This window comes from Bombina bombina, chromosome 4 (genome assembly GCF_027579735.1).
Source record: "Bombina bombina isolate aBomBom1 chromosome 4, aBomBom1.pri, whole genome shotgun sequence".
Classification (NCBI taxonomy): domain Eukaryota; kingdom Metazoa; phylum Chordata; class Amphibia; order Anura; family Bombinatoridae; genus Bombina; species Bombina bombina.
In genome coordinates, this window is record NC_069502.1 from 999350917 (window position 1) to 999375967 (window position 25051).

Here is a 25051-nt window from a genome sequence, read left to right on the forward strand (position 1 = left end):
TATTAGAATAGCGGTGAGCTCCGGTCGGCAGATTAGGGGTTAATAATTGAAGTTAGGTGTCGGCGATGTTAGGGAGGGCAGATTAGGGGTTAATACTATTTATTATAGGGTTAGTGAGGCGGATTAGGGGTTAATAACTTTATTATAGTAGCGCTCAGGTCCGCTCGGCAGATTAGGGGTTAATAAGTGTAGGCAGGTGGAGGCGACGTTGAGGGGGGCAGATTAGGGGTTAATAAATATAATACAGGGGTCGGCGGTGTTAGGGGCAGCAGATTAGGGGTACATAAGGATAACGTAGGTGGCGGTCGGCGGATTAGGGGTTAAAAAAATTTATTCAAGTGTCGGCGATGTGGGGGGGTCTCGGTTTAGGGGTACATAGGTAGTTTATGGGTGTTAGTGTTCTTTAGAGTACAGTAGTTAAGAGCTTTATCAACCGGCGTTAGCCCAGATAGCTCTTAACTACTGACTTTTTTCCTGCGGCTGGAGTTTTGTCGTTAGATGTCTAACGCTCACTTCAGAAACGACTCTAAATACCGGAGTTAGAAAGATCCCATTGAAAAGATAGGATACGCAATTTACGTAAGGGGATCTGCGGTATGGAAAAGTCGCGGCTGAAAAGTGAGCGTTAGACCCTATTTTGAGTGACTCCAAATACCGGCGGTAGCCTAAAACCAGCGTTAGGAGCCTCTAACGCTGGTTTTCACGGCTAACGCCAAACTCCAAATCTAGGTCATAGAGACATGTGTTTAACTCAAAGTGCAGCTAGAGACTTGACCAAGATGCGTGCTAGATTTTATCGACATGGCAACAAGACAGGCCGAATGCTGGCTAGACTAACAAAACTGACTAGAGGATACAACAATATATCAGTCATTAAACATAACGGTATTGTACACACAACCACGGCGGATATACAAAAAAATATTCAGACAGTATTACTCACACCTTTACACCGCACAGAAGACAGACCTCTCGCTCCGAGATAGATTCTGAAATGCCCTTACCTTACCACTTTGACAGATACACAAGAACAGGGATTAAATGCCAATATCTCATTGAAAGAAATATTATCGGCTATTGGGGGACTTCCGCTGGAGAAGGCCTCTGGCCCAGATGGCCTCCCGGCGGAGTTTTACAAAATACACCAACGAGAAATAGCTGATTCATTGTCTTTGGTATTCAATGATTTATTATGTGGGAGGGCAGCTCTATCTAAGAGATTCACAGAAGCGAATATAAGCTTCATTCTTAAGTCGGATAGGGACCCCTTAGCTCCTGAGTCATATCGCCCGATCTCACTTATGAATTCAGATTACAAGCTATTCACAAATATCCTAGCCGACAGATTGGCGAGAGTGCTCCCAGAGTTGATACACCCTAGCCAGACGAGGTTCGTAACGGGCAGGTCATCAGTGGTGAACGTACGTACATTACAACTCCTGTTAAAGCATTATTGGGAAATAGCCGGAAAATGTCATGTGGCACACTCGGAGGAAGCTTGTGCCCTACTTGTAGATGCAGAGAAGGCCTTCGATAAAGTCCTTTGGAGTCACCTATTCTATACCTTAGAGCAATTTGGCATCGCGGGTAATTTCGCACGAGCATTGAACACTTTATACTCTGCCCTTCAGGCGGCTATACTGGTTAATGGAACTCCATCACAACCATTTGCCTTGGGTAGAGGCACAAGGCAGGGGTGCCCATTGTCGCCCCTCCTTTTTGACCTGCTTTGAAACCCCTGGCTGCAAAAATTTGTCAAAATACTGACGGCCTTAAGGTAGGAAACAATACATTACACCTGTCTCTCTTTGCAGATGACATGGTGTTATATGTGCAAAACCCCAGATTAAATATCACCCTATTGATGAATACTATAAAGGAATTTGGTCAAATATCAGGCTATAAGATCAACACCGATAAGACTGAGCTAATATGGCTCTCTCATGCCAACGATATCCCTGACCTTCACTACGATTTCAAATTGGCAGGGAATAGTTTTAAATACATGGGAATTAAGATTTCAAGGAATCCAGCAGATTGGTATAGTGCTAACTATGCTCCCCTCAAGAGAATTGCAACTGATCTTACTGCCCACTGGGTCAAATTACCATTGTTTATTTCTGTTAGGATAGGACTTATTAAAATGGTACTCTTCCCCAAATTGCTCTATGTCATGCAGATGTTACCATTACTGCTACATAAGACGGATTTGAACTTCTGGAAGTCTCTTTTCCTCTCTTTCATATGGGCCAAAAAAAAGCATAGGATACACTCAGCTAGAATGATGAGCCCAATAGATTTGGGGGGTTTCTCTGTTCCAAATGTAGAATTATACTGTTGGGCCGTGCAGGCAAAATACGTACTTGACTGGATGACGGGGAAATCTCACTTTACAATACCCGAGCTAGAGCAGTATGTGGTTCAACCCTGATCACTAGCTATGTTACCACATTTGACAGTAGACAAAACAGACAAAATACTGACTAAGTACTCTCTCCTCCAGCAACCCCTTTGAGCATGGAAGAAACTCTGTAATAGGCTGCAATGCAAACATGAACTCATGAAATACATCCCACTGCAGGGAAATCCTGACTTTACCGGGAATGACTACACAGACATTCAGGACTTGGAAATCTCTCTGACTAGATAGAGTATCAAAATTGCTGGAGGGAGATGGGAAAACCATTTGTACTTTTGCCCATCTACAGGAGGTCTATACACTACCGCACACGCATCATTTTGCTTACCTACAGACAAAGCATTACATTACTAAGTTGCTTAGTTTGACAAACATCCCTAAGGAAGTTAATGGGGTGGCCCAAATCTGTCATCTATATACACAGGGGTCAACATCTATCTCCCCAATCTACAAGATACTGCAAGCCCCGGACAATGTATACATGATAGAACACATCTGTACAAAATGGTCTGGGATAGTAGACACTCCTGTTACTAGGGAACAGATTCAAAACAGTATACAAAGAGTTAGAAAGGCCACACTGTCGATGGATCTCAGAGAGTCACATTCTAGAAAGCTTGAATTGGCCTATATCACTCCTAAACTCTATAGAAAATGGGAAATTAACACCACAGGGAACTGCCCCAGATGCTCACAGACTCAAGCAGACCTGATACACATGATCTGGACTTGTCCCAAATTGACAAGGTTCTGGGGCATGGTTCACCACTGGCTGCGAACCCTCAATATCCCAGTTTGCACACTCACATTACAGAGGATCATGCTCTTGGAATGTCAAGGTCTAAATAGAAATGCAACAACATTCACACACAATACTATTCTCTTAGCTAGGAAACTCATATTCTGGAATTGGTTGAGCAGAGAGGCCCCAACATTGTCACAATTAAAAAATGAGATACATACACAACTACTCTATGAGCAAGCAGACACTGTGGGGGACATTTCCAATCGCACAGCCCGTTTTATGAAAAAATAGGCAGTATATATTCAGACCCTAGAAACCCCCCAACAGATAAGAATATTATATCCTATACGCAACTCAGAATACATACTGGAAGCTCAACTTAGAGGAGACTGGAAACTACATTTTGAGAGAGTAAGTTCTCCCTAGGGGGAATCAGCAGGAGGGGAGCTTGGGAGGAGATAGGAATCTGACACCCTGGGGAGGAGAAGGCCGGCTGGCCAAAGTAAATATGTGAAAAATGTGAGGGACACGCACTGTAAATATTTGATTTCTTGACCATTATGCATTTCTTTTTTTTTGTACATTACGATTAATAATATATGTCGCTGATGTATAATGCTAAACCCCAGAATGTGGGGGGTGAAGTTTATGTCATGTCCTTTTCACGGAATAAAGATGAAAAAAAAAAATCAGACCCAGGTCATTATCCCTCCGCCAACAAATTTTACAGTAGGCACTATGCATTCCAGTAGGTAGCTTTCTCCTGCATTCGCCAGATTCTTCCATTAGACTGCCAAATAGTAAAGCGTAATTCATTACTCCAGAGAACATTTGCTCCAGAGTCTAGTGGTGGCATGCTCTACGCCACTCTAGCCGATGCTTGGCATTGCGAATGTTAATGTGAGTTTGTGTACAAGCTCCCAACGCACAGTTTGTGTGTTGATGTTGCTTCAAAAGGCAGTTTGTAACTCTGTTGTGAGTGATGCAACAGTTAATAAGTGATTTTTTACGTTCTACATGCTTCAGCACTTGATGGCGTCACTTGTTGAGTTTGTGTGGTCTATCACTTTGCGGCTGGGCTGTTGTTGCTTCTAGACATTTCCACTTCACAATAATAGCACTTACAGCTGAGCGGGGCAGATTTAGCAGAATAGAAATTTCACAAACTGATTGGCAAAAGTAGCATCCAATGAAACTGCCACACTTAAAGGGACTTAAAACACAAACATTTTCTTTCATGATTCAGATAGAGCATGCAATTTCAAACAACTTTCCAATTTACTTCTCTTACAAACTTTTCTACGTTTTCTTATTATTCTTGTTAAAAGTCAGGAATGTAAGCTCAGAAGTGTGCACGTGTCTGCAGCATTATATGGCAGCAGTTTTGCAACAATGTTATACATTAGCAAGAGCACTAGATAGCAGCACTACTTCCTGTCATGTAGTGCTATAGACGTGTGCACACTACCTATCTAGATATCTATTCAACAAACAATAGCATAATAATGATGCAAATGTGATAATAGAAGTAAATTCAAAACTTTTTTGAAAATGGTATGCTCTGTCTGAATCATGAAAGAAAAATTTTAGGTTTCATGTCCCTTTAAAGTAACTGAGGTTTTCTGTATGACCCACTTTACAGCCAATGCTTATCTATGTGCTGGATTGTATGCTCCGGTCTAACAGGACTTCCGGTCTCTTGCAGCGGCTGCGTTTGTTTGTTGTGCTGGATTGTATACCCCTAATAGTTATTGGTGTGACTGAAACACCTCAAAAATTAGCAGTGGGGCCCAATATTGTTTTCCAAATAGTGTATCTGCACATTATTATTATTATTATTATTATTATTATTAATATTATTATTATTATTAATAATATTATTATTATTATTAATATTATTATTAATATTATTATTATTAATATTATTATTATTATTATTATTATTAATATTATTATTGGGTCTCAATTTAAAAAAAAAAAGAAAACAAAAAATCACTTTTCAATTTACTTTTACTTTAAAATGTACCTCTTTCTTTTGGAACCTATTGTTTAAACATAAATGCATTCCATAGGACACATTTAGGTTTGCTGAGAAGCACGATATGTATAACACTGTATAAACATTTATGCATACTCTGTTGTCATATAGTGCTCAATACCTGTGCACACTCCTGAGCTTACTTCAGCATGCTCGCATGGAAATGAGCTAAGGATACCAAGAATATCAACAGAAATAGGTCAATTTGATGACAGAAATAAAACTGGACTTCCTTTTTTTTATTTTCTATGTTATATGAATCATGATTTCAATATCCCATACATACCTATTGGCACCCTAAAGGAATATTAGAACAGTCATTTTTCACAAAAATGGCCCTGATCTATATGCCTTCCTATAACTGTCTGTGGAAGTCATATTAAATTCATATTCTAATTTATTCCTATTATCGATTTTTCTTCATTATCTTGCTATCTTTATTTGAAAAAGAAGGCATCTAAGCTTTTTTTTATTGGTTCAGACCTCTGGACAGCACTTTTTTTATTGCTGGATGAATTTATCCACCAATCAGCAAGAACAACCCAGGTTGTTCACCAGAAATGGGCCGGCATCTAAACTTACATTCTTGCATTTCAAATAAAGATATCAAGAGAATGAAGAAAATATGATAATAGGAGTAAATTAGAAAGTTGCTTAAAATGTCATACTCTATCTGAATCACGAAAGAAAATATTTGGGTTCAGTGTCCTTTTAACAAAAATAATAATAATTTATTCTTCAAAGACTTAATAACTATGTGTTCGGAGCTAGAAATTCTATGGTAGCAGAGTTTCTCTGCTTCAAAATATCTTAAGTTTTTTTTTTTTTACACCAAGATATCCAATTTATGGATTTCCCCTTTTCCGGAAATTGCCAAAATAAGCATTCATATAAAAAAATCCATTCTCCAGGATGACAAAATGAAAAAATCTTCCCATGGCAGAGCCACACCAATTATAATGCCTGTCTAGAAAGGCAAACCTCAGCAATCTGGTAAGATCAATGTGAATTGGGATGTGTAGACATTTATCGTTTAGGTCTATGGCTAACATAAACTAAACCTCCCATAAAACAGGGAAAATAATGCTATGAAGGTTGGAACCTTTAGAAATTTGTTTAGGGATTTCATATACAGAAATGAACGAATAATTCCCGCTTTTTTGGGAACCACAAACATGTTTGCATACAAACCCTGACCTTCCTCATTCAAGGGAAATGGAGAACTCACTCCTTTCCCTTAAAGATATGAAGGCTTGAGCCTTTAGCAGGTCTTGAGACATACAAGATAGATTAAATGTCTCTCATGGAGGTTTGGAGTGAAAATGGATTATGTATCCATTTCTGGAATATGAAATGGAGGGTGCTCAAACCTCCCAAATTTGCAATTTGCCCCCTACAGGAAGAGAATTTTAAACAGGGGAACACATGTTCAGGCTGATTTAGAAGCCATAATGGATCTCCTACCCTGCTAAGCCTTAAACTAGGAAGAGCTGATTCTCCAGAAAGTCTTGGGGTATTCTGAAGTTTTAGTGGAGGAAGATGCTTTTAAAAATCTAGAATGCTAAAAGGAAATAAAATATCCTGCAGCTAAGCCCTTTCCCCGTAGATTTCTTATCTTGCAGCAAGAAAGCTCCCTTACCCCCCTGTAAACGTGTGTATGATAGCATCCAGACTAGGCCCAAAAAGTTTTTAGTTTTTTTATTATGATTTTTATTTAGGTTCATACATGGAGTTACATAGTTACAAATTCTGAGTTTATCCTACTGCTGGAGGCAAAAGATAACTTGGAAAAGATAAGAAGCTTTCAGCTATTAATTGGTGATTAAATAAAATTAAAGGGACACTGAACCCAATTTTTTTCTTTTGTGATTCAGATAGAGCATGCAATTTTAAGCAACTTTCTAATTTACTCCTATTAACAAATGGTCTTCATTCTCTTGGTATCTTTATTTGAAAAGCAAGAATGTAAGTTTAGATTCTCGACCATTTTTGGTGAACAACCTGCGTTGTTCTTGCTGATTGGTGGATACATTCATCCACCAATAAACAAGTGGACTTTCTTTTTCAAATAAAGATAGCAAGAGAACAAAAAAATTGATAAAAGGAGTAAATTAGAAAGTTGCTTAAAATTGCATGCTCTATCTGAATCACGAAAGTGATAACTGAATTTGGGTTCAGTATCCCTTTAATAGGAACCAAATTTTATTTGAGGATAATGCATTCCATCTGAAAAAAATACAAGAGACTTACCTCAAGTCGGTTATGAGCACATCCTATTAAAACTAGGTTTGCTCTGTCATTTTCACTTGAGACAGGAGACCAAGGCCAAACGTCATCTACAGGTACTGGCCACCAGCAAACAACAAGATCTTGCATGCAATTGATTGCAAGACAACGATTTAAATGCCTGCCTTTTGGTCCAGGAATGTCAGCATAGGAAATCTGTTGCAGAACAAAAACAGGTCATCAAAATCAGTTTAATACAAAGATATGTACTTAAAGGGACACTCAATCAAAATTAAACTTTCATTATTCAGATAGAACATGCCATTTTAAACAACTTTCCAATTTACTTCCATTAACTAAATGTGCACAGTCTTTTTATATTTAAACTTTTTGAGTCAACAGCTCCTACTGAGCATGTGTAAGACTGTGTGTATGCATTTGTGAATGGCTGATGGCTGTCACATGGTACGTGTATGCATTTGTGAATGGCTGATGGCTGTCACATGGTACGTGTATGCATTTGTGATTGGCTGATAGCTGTTACATGGTACAGGGGGAGTGGAACAAGACATAACTTTTAAAATTGTCAGAAAAAAAATCTACTACTCATTTGAAGTTCAGACTAAGTGCTATTGCATTGTCTTGTTATCTTGCATTTGTTGATTATGCAAATCTACTGTGTTGACTGGTCCTTTAAATTTCAATCACAAAAATTGCCTATTCATAATGTTTTCAGATTAAAGTAAATGTCAAAAGCAACACTTGTCTGCAAGATTTGAGAATGTTATTTTTTCTTACACCATGCATAGTATTATGTTAGATTTCTAGGGGCATAAAAATGTACTAACAAAAGTGTATGGCCATACTACATTAACATAGTAGATCAGGTCAAGGGAAGAAAAAAACTCCATCAAATTCAACTTTTATAGATCCTCTTTATTGTTTTTATAATAAAATCTTGTCAAGTGAACAGGCAATAATACATTTAAAAAGCCTACCCATGTAATACTAGCAATCATTATCTAGAATTCTGTTTTTAGCCAAAATATATGTAAGCCCCTTTTTAAAAAAATCTACTATGTCACTATCTCCTCTGCAAAAAAAATAAAAAAATTCATTGCTCTTTTCATTTCTTCTAGCCTTAAAGTATATATAAAGTAAAGCATGCCTATTCTAGAGTAAACAGATTCTGTTTGGCTAACCTCTTTTCATCAATTAAATCTTCCAATCCCCTCAATAGTTTTTTAGCCCTTCTCTAAACTGTTTCAAGTTCTGCATTGTCCTTTTCAATAATCAATCCCCAAAACTGTACTCATTGGTCAAGGTGAGGTCTTACCAAGAATTTACTGTATATATTGTCAGAATTATACTTGCATCCATGCCCATGTAGATACATCCTACAATCTAATATTTATGAGAGAAGCTGCACCAGGTATTGAGCACTACTTTTTATTCTGCAGTCCACAATAACTAATAATTCATTTTCCACCTTGCTTCCATAAGGTCTTGCCTAATAAGTAATAGGTAGCATGGCATCCAACATTAAAACTTTAATTTATCATTTAAATCTCATTTGACATCTATCAGCCCATTTTCCCAGTTTGTACAAATCGCCTTGCAGAGCAATTAGTTGCTTCTCTGAACTAAACACCTTACACAATGTAGTATTATCTGCAAAGATAGAGATACTTCCATCTAATCTATCCTCAAAGTCATTTATACAAATATTTAAAAGAACAAGGAATAATACTGATCCTTGGAGACCCCTCATATTACTTTTGCCCTATTTGGATGTAATCAATTGACTACAACTATCTGTTCCCAGTGTTTCAACCATATGTTGATTTAGTATGCAATTTGAAAGAAAACCTGCTTTCAAAAGATAATAGATGGTATTTTAATTATACTTCCTATTATTATTTAACAATAGGGATATGGAATACTCTGCGTAATGAGGCTGTTTTAGGAAATTCAGCAGTTTTTTTGACAAAAATTGATATACAGGAATATAGAAGTTAGAATTGACAGAAGAGTAGCTTGTTGATCCAAGGATAAATCTGATTGCCAATATGGAGTCAAAAATGAAATTGTTCCAGTTTGGGGGGTTGTCTTCTTTTGGCTCAACCACAGTGACAGGAATGTGTGAAAGGCTTAACCTCATTGATTTAACTTATAATACTATATGTAAAATCTGGAGATATAGAGAACAAGAGAGGCGCATGTGTGTACCAATTACAAAATGCGAGTAAGCCAATAGATGCCCTAATCAGGGTACTCACATTTGTAAGAAGCACTCATACAGTGCTATGGGAGGCAGGCTGGATAGTTGGCAGCGACCCAGCTCACTGTTCACTGTTCAATCTTGGTATACAGGAACACAGGATCCCAGTATCTGTATAAGTAGTGGAAAACAGAAGGGGCACCTGTGTCTACCAGTAATATAATGTGGTAATTAGAAAAATCTAATCAGGGTACTCACATTTATGCATAAAGCTAAGGTGGGCAGCTAACACATCCCACCTTAGGGATCCATTGTACTTGTTATTTGTATTTTATATATTTTATACTTTTTAATAAATTAGTTTTAAGCAGTAGCAGTATCTTTGGAACCTTATTGAATTAGCCTACTACCTACCAATCACTCCCACTGGGAGTTCCATTCTGCAGAGATCGTTATCTTCACCATTAGAGTTCATTGTTTCTGTGCTCCTGTTTTGTGACTTATAAAAATGACCAGTATGCTGGGTTGCTGCCAACCACCCAGCCTGTTCCTAATAGCACTGTCTGAGTGCTCTTCCTAAATGTGAGTACCCTGATTAGATTTTTCTAATTACCACATTATATTACTGGTACACACAGGTGCCCCTTCTGTTTTCCACTACTTATATAGATACTGGGATCCTGTGTTCCTGCATACCAAGATTGAACAGTGAACAGTGAGCTGGGTCGCTGCCAACTATCCAGCCTGCCTCCCATAGCACTATATGAGTGCTCCTTACAAATGTGAGTACCCTGATTAGGGCATCTATTGGCTTACTCGCATTTTGTAATTGGTACACACATGCGCCTCTCTTGTTCTCTATATCTCCGGATTTCACAACATCTACTTGTGAGGAGAGAGCAGCCTTCTATCAAATAATGGTCTAATAGGAGTCCTACAAGGTGGACCTATTAATACAAGTGTAAAATTATACAGAGACTTTTATATCATTTTTTTTAATATTAATGCACTTGTTCATGTTTAACTTGAATATGATTGACATTTAAATTCATCCATTTATTTATAGGCAGCACCTATACCCTACCATTATTAACATTATTATTAATAATAACATATTCTTGTATAAGATCAATGTCAATGTTACAGGAAGTTTGCCATCTTCTATAGCGCCCCCTATCTATTGTCATCTATAGTGACTTTGTGTAGTATTATTAATACTATATGTAACTGTAAATATTTGTGTGTTCACAAAAATAACTTTTGTTATGGAAGAGATTCCCTGTCTGTGATGGGGAAGTTATTTTAATTAGTACAGTACATTGTTACGTATCAGTTGGACAAAAATAAATATGTTATTTTGATTATGATTTTCAACAAATTATATATATATATATATATATATATATATATATATATATATATAAAATATATATATATATATATATATATATACACACACACACACACAGAGAGAAATGCACTCACAGGAACGAACAACCAGCTCAATACCATTGTTAGCCTGTTCTATAGCGAATTACCACCTGGGTGCAACTTCTTTTAGCCCAGCAATGCTTTTCACAGAGTAGAACTTTCCTGTAGTATATCAGTCTGATCCCACCTATTACGGTCAGTCCAGTGCCGAAATACCAGGCAATTCCTCTCTGAGCAAGGAACAAAGCAACCCCAGACGATCGTTTTGGCCTTCATTGGGCCTCGTCAGTGAGGTGTAGCAGTATTCATCTAAGCACACTGAGCAAGGAGTCCACTTCTGGATGCCCCTTTTTCCCATAGGGAGACTAAATACACACAGAGAGAAATGCACTCACAGGAACGAACAACCAGCTCAATACCATTGTTAGCCTGTTCTATGGCGATTTACCACCTGGGTGCAGCTTCTTTTAGCCCAGTAATGCTTTTCACAGAGAAGAACTTTCCTGTAGTATATCAGTCTGATCCCGCCTATTACGGTCAGTTCAGCGGTGAGCCAGTTGTTCGTTCCTGTGAGTGTGCTTCTCTTTCTGTGTACAACTAGACTATATATATATATATATATATATATATATATATATATATATATATATATATATATATACAGTATTTATTTTTTAATACACGCACACACAAACATAATACTTTTAAATAAAATAAAAAAGGTTATGGTGCTTACTGCTTTTCATATGCATAGTGTATTTTATATTGATTTATCCCTTTACTAAGTTTACATGTAAAAAAGTCAGTTTGTGAGTATAACGGCATATGATTGTGTTTACATCTTTTGATCCATTCATACAAGAGAATACAAAAGGCACAAAAAAAACTCACTTTATTTAAAATGTTGTGATTGCAATAATATATCAACATAATCTTTCAAACACAAAGATTTATGTTTGTATTACGCTCATATTACAAGTTGAAAGTAAAAAGTAGCACGTAAAAAATATTGCAACCTCGTTAATTTTTCCCATAGACTTCAATGGAGTGTGAAGAAACCTAACACCAATAATCGCAAACTAACCCGACTGCATATTTTCAAGAGTGATAAACCTGACATGCAATATTAATATTTCACATTTCAATGTTCTTCAAATAGTAGAATATATGTATATTTTTATATATATATATATATATATATATATGTACAAATATATATTCCTATAGATATATAGGTATAGATATGTATTTTACATTAACAGTATTTTTTATATATACACTATTAATAATAAAAAGTACATTATTTTCTATGTGAAGAACATAGGAATGTAAAATTTGCATTTTGTGCATTGTTTCGCAATTTAGATTTTAACCCGGTCGGATTAGTGTACATGAAATCTTTTGTATTAACTTTCGTTATTGAAATATTACATATAAAATATTTTTACAAATTATTAAACATACTGTGAAATATTAAAAATAATTAATAGAATAAATCTAACTATATTTAAAGTATGTTTAATATTTTTTATTAATTTTTTAAAGATTTTATATGTAATATTTCAATGACTCGCCTTGAGATTACTAAGTGTTCACGTGTTCTTCACATAGAAAATAATTTAATTATATATATAATACTGTTCAAGTAAAATACATAACTATACCTATATATCCATAGGAATAGATATACAGGTATAGGTATATACAGATATATAAAAAGATATTTACACTAAAAAGGAAATTATCCTGTGAGTGAAGAACATTAGAATGTTAAATATGTACAGTAAATATACAGTAAAACACAAATACATATGCACACACACACACATATATATATATATATATATATATATATACATATTTAGACATGTGTATGTATGTATTTTCTTTCCCCCTAACACCTTATATCTTTGAGTCCTTAAAACTTTTTAATGCAATTTTTTTTTAAAATTTTTGTTATCAGACAGCGTATTTAATGGAAATGACTTTCTAACAGCAAAGTCAATTTTCATTAAGGTTTTATATACTTCAAAAGACATTATCAACTATCACACTTTTAAAATACATCTAAAAGTATAATTTTAAAAAACCTGTTGCCACAAGTGACTGCATGTAAATTAATATTCTACAGAAGAAATAAAATATCCTTTATTTTTCTCATTTCCATGTTGAGCATCTGCATAGATTCACAAACACACAAGCATTCTCCTGTCTCAGGGAGGGATGAGGATTAAGTTAAAAAGGAATTTACTTCAACGACTCCAATCAATACTAAAATGTAAAGTCATGGTTGCCTGACAGCAGCCACCTACATGACGGATTTGAATCTGCTTGTTTTAAATGTCAAGCACAAAAATGAGACTGGAGCAAATATACTGTTTTAACAGATCAACAAATATTAAAAAAAAATACTATTTAAAATGAAGCTTTTTTTTCCCCTAGCTCGTATTCCTTCTGAAATTAAAGACTACAGACACAAATATCCACTTTGTTGCGGAATATATTCTTTCTGCATAATGTGGATGAGCTACAGCTTCATGCGTAAAAGTTTATGCAGCTCTTGAGAATTGTGCTTCTATTTCTCAGGAAGGATTTGCTGAATTTATTATTCAAACTATGTTATTTTTGAGCATGGTTATTTGAAAACATGAGCAGTGCACCATCTGCGTGACACATGCCAAGGAAATATAGATTGCAGCGCGTTTCTGCTTAAGGTATTAAAAGAAGGTTGATAGCTTGAAAAAAAAATAATATTTTGCCATTGCTGGTCAGCAATAATCGAACCACTTTCTGGGGATTAAGCGCATGGCTAAGCCTACTGGACCAGACACTAGCAAAGGGCAGGGGGTCCTCTTATCAGAGAAATGCTTCTGGAGCCAGTCTCACTACAGGACAGATTGCTTTCATATTCCTGTCTGCAAGGCAACAAAGGATGGAAGTAATGCGATAATGCCAGAGTGCAATGGGTGTTAAAAACTCACTGCATTTATGTATTGTATTTAGTAAATAATCAGACTCATCCAAATTGTGGTTTTGCCACTCAACCAGTGCCATTAAAATCAAGGTTAATGCTTAGATAATCCGTTCTACGTCCTGATTGGGGAGATAGAAATTCTCATTTGCATGGTCACAGTATATATGACCTTATTTCTCAAACACACAATCAAAGAAAAAAATAAAAGCGTGAATGATAACTACGCTTGTCATTTATACGTAGAGAAGGTTTCAAGCAAGTACAGAAACAGATTAACAAGGTTGAGATTTAGGAATAGCTCTAACTAAAGCCTTTGCTGAAGAATAAATGTTGCAGTGTATTGTTATGGTTCTGTTAAGAACACTGAACATTAAATGTCATCATGCAAATGAAACAGCACTATTTAAACAAGTTAAAAGTATGTTGTATGCACAAAAAGAAAGGTTTAGTTAAAGCTGTTTATTTTACATCTAGAAAGTGTATGTTTGTGCACTATTGGTCTGTGGGATAGAAGTTCACTAAATTATCATAGTTTTATTGGTGGACAGACAGAGACACTCTCCATAACCATAAAAGCAAAGCATGTTGGGGAGGGGGTTCAACATGAACAGGAACATTTTTTGCAATAAAACAAACAAAGCAAAACTGTAATATTAAATCCTCTTTTAATATAAACAATGAAGAAAATAGTTTTATTATCCCTTTATGTGGCATCTGAATATTATACATCAGTGAATTTAAGGTACAAGTGATTGAGTTTTCAGTTTACACATTAAAAAAAAGACTTGATAGAATTTTAAAAACATCCAACAATGTGTTAACGTTAAGCAAGTAAAAGATATTTTGAATGAAATACCTTATACTCAGGCAAAAAAGAAAAACTGCGAGGCACAATTCCAAAAATCAAACTGCACTAAAAATCAATATGATTTTTTCCCTTGGTAATATATTCTGTACTTTGAACTGCTGCCCAGTACAACTGTCAATTAAGAAATGAAGGCCTTTGACTTAAAAGGTAATTTTCCTTACCATTTTCTTCCCTTTGTTTAAAAGTCAATTACATATATTCTTTAAAAAACAATATTATTAAAAGGCACTCTTAATATTCAAATCAAAATATTGCCATTATTTTAGGAAGACTGCCCAAATGGGTGATAGATAAACATATGCTGTCTGTTAGCAGAACCCCTTATTAACCCAATATTAACAACCACTCATTAACCCCATATCAACATGCTTTAAATATTAATTATTTTAAGCTGTCAATAACTGACAGCGGGTATATCATTGTCAATTGTTTTGTTATTTGATTTAGATGTTCAATTCCAAACAGTGACTCCTGTCGAGAAACCTATGGTGCACCATCTGCAATGATCATTATGTCACTGTCTCAGTATGTTCCCTGCACAGGACTCATATGGCTCTTATTGTCGGAAACTCATTTTAAAGAGAAGTCTACTGCAATATTAGACCTTTCTGAGCCCCACCCATTGAGTGGCAGCTGCCACTTCTCTGCAAACTACGTTCCGGCTCCTGTTATGTCTTTAACTAGGATGTATAAAACCTCATGTTAGCGTAGCTTGATGCTAATGGTGCTTTCATATCCTTATGTTTTCTGTATATCATGGATTTACCGATAGGTTAATAAAGGTAAAGTCTCTATCAGCCATTGCACTTTAGGGAAAGACTTTATGTATAAAATAAGAGTATAGGTTTCATGCTGCAATACTTAAAGGGATAGTCTAGTCAAAATTAAACTTTCATAATTCAGATAGAGCATTCAATTTTAAGCAACTTTCTAATTTACTCCTATTAACAATTTTTCTTCATTCTCTTTGTATCTTTATTTAAATGTAAGGTTATGAGCCATTTTTGGTTCAGCACCTGGGTAATGCTTGCTGATTGGTGTCTAAATGTAGTCACCAATCAGAAAGCCCTACCCAGGTGCTGAACCAAAAATGGGTCGGCTCCTCAGCTTACATTCTTGCTTTTTCAAATAAAGATACCAAGAGAACAAAGAAAAATTGATAAAAGGAGTAAATTAGAAAGTTGCTTAAAATTGCCAGCTCTATCTGAATCAGTGAATGAGTTTAAGCTTTACTAGACTATTCCTTTCAGTATATAATTAATTAAAGTATCAGAAAATATACCCAGGTTAAAATGCGAAGCTGCATTTATCTATATATTAACATACTAAACAAATTAACATTTTTACTACAATAAATGTATTTCAAGATTTTTTTAAAATAACCTTATATTGCTCTATACGCTCTTAGTACGTTAGGAGACCACCCCAACTTGAAGTCTTTACAGCAGGCAGTCTAGCCCATGAGAAGGTTTCCGCCAGCATCATTCCGGGCTCTAAAGCTCAATCGGGAGTCCAAGCCCATACATGCTCTTTAAATTGTCAGCTTTATAAATAATGATTGTCCTCTACATATTAGTTTATGAAAATATACTGCAGCATAATTCAAAACATAACTAAATACCTGGATAATATTATAATAATATCCGTTTGTCAATTTCACTGCAACAAAGAAAACAGCACACTGATTGTAATAAGTACACAGTGAAATGCGTCTGTGCCGTTTCCTTAACGCTACCACACATGCTGGGCAGACAGAGTAAAAAAAAGGTTTTGCTTGCGCCTTCAATGCAAGCAACAACACTTAAAGAAAAGAACTGTTCAGAGCTGGGCGTGTCCTTCCAAGGGACACCTTTAAAGATACTTTGTAACACATTGAAATAATGGGAAATGTTGCATATATCATTTACAGCTGCAATGGTAACATTTGTAATAAAAACATAATTTATGTAAGAACTTACCTGATAAATTCATTTCTTTCATATTAGCAAGAGTCCATGAGCTAGTGACGTATGGGATATACATTCCTACCAGGAGGGGCAAAGTTTCCCAAACCTCAAAATGCCTATAAATACACCTCTCACCACACCCACAAATCAGTTTAACGAATAGCCAAGAAGTGGGGTGATAAGAAAAAAGTGCGAAAGCATAAAAAACAAGGAATTGGAATTATTGTGCTTTATACAAAAAAATCATAACCACCACAAAAAAGGGTGGGCCTCATGGACTCTTGCTAATATGAAAGAAATGAATTTATCAGGTAAGTTCTTACATAAATTATGTTTTCTTTCATGTAATTAGCAAGAGTCCATGAGCTAGTGACGTATGGGATAATGACTACCCAAGATGTGGATCTTCCACGCAAGAGTCACTAGAGAGGGAGGGATAAAATAAAGACAGCCAATTACGCTGAAAAATAATCCACACCCAAAATAAAGTTTAAATCTTATAATGAAGAAAACTGAAATTATAAGCAGAAGAATCAAACTGAAACAGCTGCCTGAAGTATTTTTCTACCAAAAACTGCTTCAGAAGAAGAATACACATCAAAATGGTAGAATTTAGTAAAAGTATGCAAAGAAGACCAAGTTGCTGCTTTGCAAATCTGATCAATCGAAGCTTAATTCCTAAACGCCCAGGAAGTAGAAACTGACCTAGTAGAATGAGCTGTAATCCTTTGAGGCAGAGATTTACCCGACTCGACATAAGCATGATGAATTAAAGATTTCAACCAAGATGCCAAAGAAATGGCAGAGGCCTTCTGACCTTTCCTAGAACCGGAAAAGATAACAAATAGACTAGAAGTCTTTCGGAAATTCTTAGTAGCTTCAACATAATATTTCAAAGCACTAACTACATCCAAAGAATGCAATGATCTCTCCTTAGAATTCTTAGGATTAGGACATAATGAAGGAACCACAATTTCTCTACTAATGTTGTTAGAATTCACAACCTTAGGTAAAAATTTAAAAGAAGTTCGCAACACCGCCTTATCCTGATGGAAAAACAGAAAAGGAGATTCACAAGAAAGAGCAGATAATTCAGAAACTCTTCTAGCAGAAGAGATGGCCAAAAGAAAACAAAACTTTCCAAGAAAGTAATTTAATGTCCAGTGAATGCATAGGTTCAAACGGAAGAGCTTGAAGAGCCCCCAGAACCAAATTCAAACTCCAAGGAGGAGAAATTGACTTAATAACAGGTTTTATACGAACCAAAGCTTGTACAAAACAATGAATATCAGGAAGAATAGCAATCCTTCTGTGAAAAAGAACAGAAAGAGCAGAGATTTGTCCTTTCAAGGAACTTGCAGACAAACATTTATCCAAACCATATTGAAGAAACTGAAAAATTCTCGGAATTCTAAAAGAATGCCAGGAAAAATGATGAGAAAGACACCAAGAAATGTAAGTCTTCCAGACTCGATAATATATCTTCCTAGATACAGATCTACGAGCCTGTAACATAGTATTAATCACAGAGTCAGAGAAACCTCTTTGACTAAGAATCAAGCGTTCAATCTCCATACCTTTAAATTTAAGGATTTGAGATCCTGATGGTAAAAAAGGACCTTGTGACAGAAGGTCTGGTCTTAACGGAAGAGTCCACGGTTGGCAAGAAGCCATGCGGACAAGATCCGCATACCAAAACCTGTGAGACCATGCTGGAGCTACCAGCAGAAAAAATGAGCATTCCTTCAGAATCTTGGAGATTACTCTTGGAAGAAGAACTAGAGGCGGAAAGATATAGGCAGGATGATACTTCCAAGGAAGTGACAATGCATCCACTGCTTCCGCCTGAGGATCCCTGGATCTGGACAGATACCTGGGAAGTTTCTTGTTTAGATGAGAAGCCATCAGATCTATTTCTGGAAGTCCCCACATTTGAACAATCTGAAGAAACACCTCTGGGTGAAGAGACCACTCGCCCGGATGTAACGTTTGGCGACTGAGATAATCCGCTTTCCAATTGTCAATACCTGGGATATGAACCGCAGAGATTAGACAGGAGCTGGATTCCGCCCATACCAGTATTCGAGATACTTCTTTCATAGCCAGAGGACTGTGAGTCCCTCCTTGATGATTGATATATGCCACAGTTGTGACATTGTCCGTCTGAAAACAAATGAACGATTCTCTCTTTAGAAGAGGCCATGACTGAAGAGCTTCTGAAAATTGCACGGAGTTCCAAAATATTGATTGGTAATCTCACCTCCTGAGATTTCCCAAACCCCTTGTGCTGTCAGAAACCCCCATACAGCTCCCCAACCTGTCAGACTTGCATCTGTTGAGATCACAGTCCAGGTTGGAAGAAAAAAAGAAGCCCCCTGAACTAAACAATGGTGGTCTGTACCACGTCAGAGGGTGTCGAACAATCAGTTTTAAAGATATTAAATATAATAATATATATTTTTTTTTTTTTTTTTTTTTTCTGTCTGTGTGGGTAATTAGGGGTGGGATTATTTTCACCTGTGTGTGCCTTGCAAGCCTATAAATTTAGCACATTTACTCTGTGAGCTTGCTCTTTCAGGCTTGCTGTATTGATTATCTGTTAAAGTAACATTGTCTGTTTAAGTATAATAGTTAGCTAACCAAGGTAGTTAGGCAAACAAGGTTTTGGAGTAACCAAGGGGAAATATATTTATTTTATACTTTTAAGTTAAACCTTTTATTAAGAATGTGTGAGAATCTCATTCAGTGTACAGCTTGCCACATGTTTGCATCACTGGAGCAGCCGCTTCTGGGATTATATGTTTGTGGCAAGTGCGAGCATATTGTCTCTTTAGAAACTCGTATTGGGGATCTGGAGGAACGAATTGCAACACTACATGAAATTCAGACACTTGAAAGGGAAATGGATAGGACTGAGCTGGTTGTTAATGGTTCCAGCAGTGGGAATGGGGAGGATTCAGATGAGGAGACTCCAGGATGTAGCTGGGTCACAGTAAGAGGGCGAAGTAAGCGGAAGAGACAGGCCAGTTCTGAGCTGGTACACCCCAATAGATTTGCAAGATTAAGTGAAGATGTTGGGGATATCAGTTCAGGGGTGGCAGTGTCAGAGAGGGCCGTGTTGCCTAGTATAGTGAACAGTCCTTTAGCTGTGGAAGAGGAGCATACTATGGTGGGCAGTCCTTCAGTCATGGAAGAGGGGCATACAAGTCAGGGCCAGAGGCAGATGTTGGTGGTAGGAGACTCTATTATAAGGAAGGTTGATAGGGTAATTTGTCATCCAGACCCTTTACATAGAACAGTTTGCTGTCTTCCAGGGGCTCGTGTTAGGCATATTGTGGAGCGTATTGATAGATTGTTAGAGGGATGTGGGTCTGATCCTGCAGTCATGGTGCATATTGGTACTAATGAAGGAATCAGTGGGAGATGGAGAGTCCTAAAAAATGACTTCAGGGAGTTAGGTAGCAAGCTTAAAGCAAGGACCTCCAAAGTAATATTTTCTGAGATATTACCAGTGCCGTGTGTTAACTCAGTAAGGCAGAAGGCGCTAAGGTCTGTTAATTCATGGCTAAAAACATGGTGTAAAAATGAGGGGTTTGACTTTTTAGAACACTGGGCTGATTTTTCACTAGGGTACAATTTGTACAGTAAGGATGGATTGCACCTGAATGACATGGGTGCAGGTGTGTTGGGGGAAAGGATGGTAGCACGTTTAGAGAACCTTTTAAACTAGGCAAAGGGGGGGAGGGTCAATTAGAACAAAATAGAACAGAGAGATCAGTCTCTGAATATGTCACTCCCTTAATATCTCAAGGAAGGGATGACTTAAGAAATGTCACATTAGAAAGTATAGAGGAAAGTACACCAAGTAGCAGCAGAAAGCACATGAAAATTAAATGTATGACAACAAATGCAAGAAGCATGACAGGTAAAATGGGGGAGCTGACGCTCTTAGTTGCAGAAGAGGACTATGATGTTATCAGTATAACTGAAACTTGGTGGGATGATTCACATGACTGGGCAGTTAACTTAGAGGGGTATACATTATTTAGGAGGGACAGGAATAATAAAAGGGGTGGAGGAATTTGCATGTATATTAAACCTGACCTTAAACCTACAATAAGGGAAGATATTTATGATACAAGTGACAATGTAGAGACCCTGTGGGTTGAAATAAAGAGTGGGGGGAAAAATCCTAAAAAAATATTACTAGGAACATGCTACAAGCCTCCCAACATTAGTGACCCGGAGGAAACTCAACTACTTATCCAAATAGGTAAGGCTGCTAATAACAGTGCTGTAATTATGGGAGATTTTAACTACCCTGATATAAACTGGGCCAATGAAACTAGTAATTCAGCTAAGGGGGATAGATTTTTAAATGTTCTCAGGGATAACTTCTTGTCACAATTAATAGAGGAGCCAACTAGGAGTAAAGCTATATTGGATTTAGTGCTATCAAACAATACAGATATAATATCAAACATAGAAGTTAAAGAACATTTGGGTAACAGTGATCATAACATGGTCACATTTGAAATCTCTTTTCATATGCAGTGTTTTAAAGGCTTAACTAAGACTTTTAATTTCAAGAAAGCAAAATTCAACGATTTAAGGAAATCATTAAATAATATAAATTGGGACAATGTATTTTCTAATAAAAATACAGAGGATAAATGGATAATATTTAAAAATTTGTTAAATAAATATACATATCAATACATACCATATGGTTATAAAAATAAAAATAAAAAAACTAAGCCGTTATGGCTAAATAAAAATGTGTTAAGAGAAATTAGGAAAAAACGTAGGGCATTTAAATTATTAAAAGAAAATAGTACAGACTCAGCATACAATATTTATAAGGAATGTAACAAAGCATGCAAAAAAGCAATCAAATTAGCCAAAATTGAAAATGAAAAATTAATTGCCAAGGATTCTAAGTCTAACCCTAAAAGGTTCTTTAAGTACATAAATAGCAAAAAATCTAAGAAGGATAATATAGGTACATTAAAATGTGTGGAGGGTAGCATGATAAATAATGACAGGGAGAAGGCTGAGGTTCTAAACCAGTTTTTTTCTTCAGTATACACAAGAGAGGAACCATTGAATGATACTTTGGAACAGAATAGAACATGCCAGTCCATACCACTAACTGGGTTTTGTTTAGAGGATATCAGGAAAAAACTAAAAAATATTAAGGTAAATAAAACTCCAGGCCCAGATGGAATACACCCAAGGGTGTTAAGTGAACTTAGCACTGTTATAGACAAACCTTTACTCTTAATTTTTCAAGACTCATTATCCTCAGGCATGGTACCCCAGGATTGGCGTAAAGCTGATGTGGTGCCACTCTTCAAAAAGGGAAGTAGGGATGATCCAGGAAGCTATAGACCAGTTAGTCTGACATCAATAGTGGGGAAGATATTTGAAGGGATTATAAGGGATTATATTGATGAGCATATTTGTGTAAACAAGATTATGAGTTCTAATCAGCATGGCTTTAGGAGAAATAGATCATGTCAAACTAATCTAATTAGATTCTACGAGGAAGTAAGTAAAAATATAGATAAAGGGGAATCAGTTGATGTGATATACTTAGATTTTGCAAAGGCATTTGATACAGTGCCACATGAGAGATTAATGCACAAAATTAAGGGACTGGGAATAGCTGAAAATGTTAGCTCATGGATAAATAACTGGATAAAAGATAGGGAGCAACGAGTAGTAGTAAATGGATCATACTCAGATTGGACAAAGGTAATCAGTGGCGTCCCCCAGGGATCAGTACTGGGCCCTGTTCTTTTTAATATTTTTATAAATGACTTGGAGCAAGGATTAAATAGCGACATCTCTATTTTTGCAGATGATACTAAGTTAAGTAAGGTCATTAGGTCAGAGCAGGACGAACTCTCTTTACAAAGGGATTTGCTAAAATTAGAACTATGGGCAAGTGAATGGAAAATGAGATTTAATACGGAAAAATGTAAGGTTCTACATTTTGGAAGTAAAAATAAGCAGGCTACGTATTTTTTAAATGGGACAAGACTTAGCCAAACACAGGAGGAAAGGGATTTGGGAGTAGTAATAGATAACAAGCTAAAGATGAGTGCACAATGCAGGGCAGCGGCTTCAAAGGCTAATAAGATACTAGCATGTATTAAAAGAGGCATTGATTGGCGGAGCCAGCAGCGAAACAGTTCAGACGCACACTTCAGTAGCTCTGTCTACATTACATAAAAAAAACTAATTTAACGAACTGCTTCTGCTTAAATATCTATCTCTAAATGAAGGCTGATTACCGCAAATGACCTGTATATCCACCACCAATATTGGGTACTTCACTAAAAGGATAGAATCTTATGTTTCTGACGTGCGGTTTGCCAACTAGAAACGCTAAAGTCGGCCATCTTGGGCCTCTCAACATTGCATTACCCTCAAGCCGGGCGCCTACCACCATCTGCAGACATGACTACTGCAGAGCAAATTATGGAGGAGATCCATCTTTTTATAGACAGGTGCTGCAGTCTGCTTGAGCGCTCACCCGGCCTGACGCTTCGGCTGACGGATGACAAGATTCTGGATCTCTCAGACCACCCGTCTATCTACATTGACACTCCGGGAGGTGGCGGCGCTTTGGGGCCCCGGCGTCCCCCGCCTTCTGAGCATTCCGGTTTGGAGACAAAGAGTGGATCTGCAGTAACCTACCTAGCATGGAGAGATCCTGAGGTCACGATGCTTACGGCTGAACACTTGGTACCTTTAAGCAATGCAGCCCTTACCAGCTTATCACTGAACACGCTACAGAGCTTCAGCCTAACGTGACGGCAAGCACCTCTTACCCAGCTCAGTTGCATGTGGGTCCTACCTTCTACAGTTAAAGCAACCCGGGATGGCTTTTACTTTACAGCATCAGTTTCCCTCTCATCGCCGGAATACTTTGCTCAGCTATGTTGGATGGCGACAGCCCACAATCAGAAGTGGAGGAGAGGTATAGGTTAACTTGGACATACTACTTTCTCTTAAAAGTCATCAACACCTAAGTTGTACTTATATATTGGACTGCCTTATATGTTATACCCCTATACTGCGAACTGCTAGTTATATTTAAAGTGTACTCTGTTTCATGCACGCTGTTTTTCAGGTTTATCTGTTTCAAGTCATACTGATATATATTTCACCCTGATGGCCTGTACGTACTTATCAGAGGATTCTAAAAGCAGAATGTTCATGCTAAAGTCTATGAACTCCCAATGTTTATACACTATCTGTTAAATTGTAAGTTTATGGTTTTGTGGGGTTGATATTGTTTACTAGACTGCACTGTTGTCAGCTAGGGTCATCTGACACGCAGACTATTTGCTGTGATCCCCATGATATCCACAAATGCCATGCTGAATCAAACGTTGTGTTCATTATATCCAGATATCAGTACATAACCCTGTCAATCCTACTTAGCCCATTCTAATTTATGTTTTATAGTTGATGGTTGCCCTCGCACACTTTCTATTTAGATAGTCTGCCCTTATATAAAGCCTGTATAGGTATGCACTTGAGGTTTTTTGGTACAAACATGCCTCTCCATTAAGAAATATGTGGGATATTTTTAGCCTCAGTTAGCTCAACCTCCTGCTATTTATTCGTTGAGCTTTAGATATATTTAACTATTTATGTATTCACGATACGACTGTGGCTTATTAGACTGCCCTCCTTAACGTGTAGGCTCCCCCGTATTCCTTACTTATTTAGCAATAACATCTAAAGCATTATATGGGCAGTACCATTAGGTTCCTGAATCTTCCTATCGTAATAGGTTTGCCTGCGCCGTCTGCGGCCGAGGCGGTGCAGCTCAGACTTCAACAGGGAACACCTACACTACAGCACTTACCACTACAACAGGGTACAGCTGGAATAGTTAATTACTCATCTTGCGCAGAGGACTCCTGGCTTTTGAGCTCAGATTCAATTTTAATGTTATATACATGTTATGCCATTTCAATGGGCTGGACCCACACTGCTCCTCTAACTAATAGTCCCCCTATGCATAAAACCCCATATAAGCCATGTGTAAACAAACGACTCACACCTTTAAATGTTAACAGGACAGTCTACGAGGAAAGGAAAGATCAGCGTGAAGCCAACCCTCACATTCTATTTCTTTTTACTACTCCCACAGCAACCCATAG

The 25051-nt window shown here is 36.9% G+C and overlaps 1 protein-coding gene across 1 annotated transcript in view; it reads right to left on the reverse strand.

Annotated features, from left to right (window-relative positions):
- Window positions 1-25051, reverse strand: part of WDPCP (WD repeat containing planar cell polarity effector) — a 1247576-nt gene that overhangs the window by 656249 nt on the left and 566276 nt on the right. Inside the window, exon 9 of the mRNA XM_053712064.1 lies at window positions 7453-7644. Coding sequence (XP_053568039.1) covers window positions 7453-7644 — 192 coding nt within the window. The remainder of the gene's footprint in view (window positions 1-7452; window positions 7645-25051) is intronic.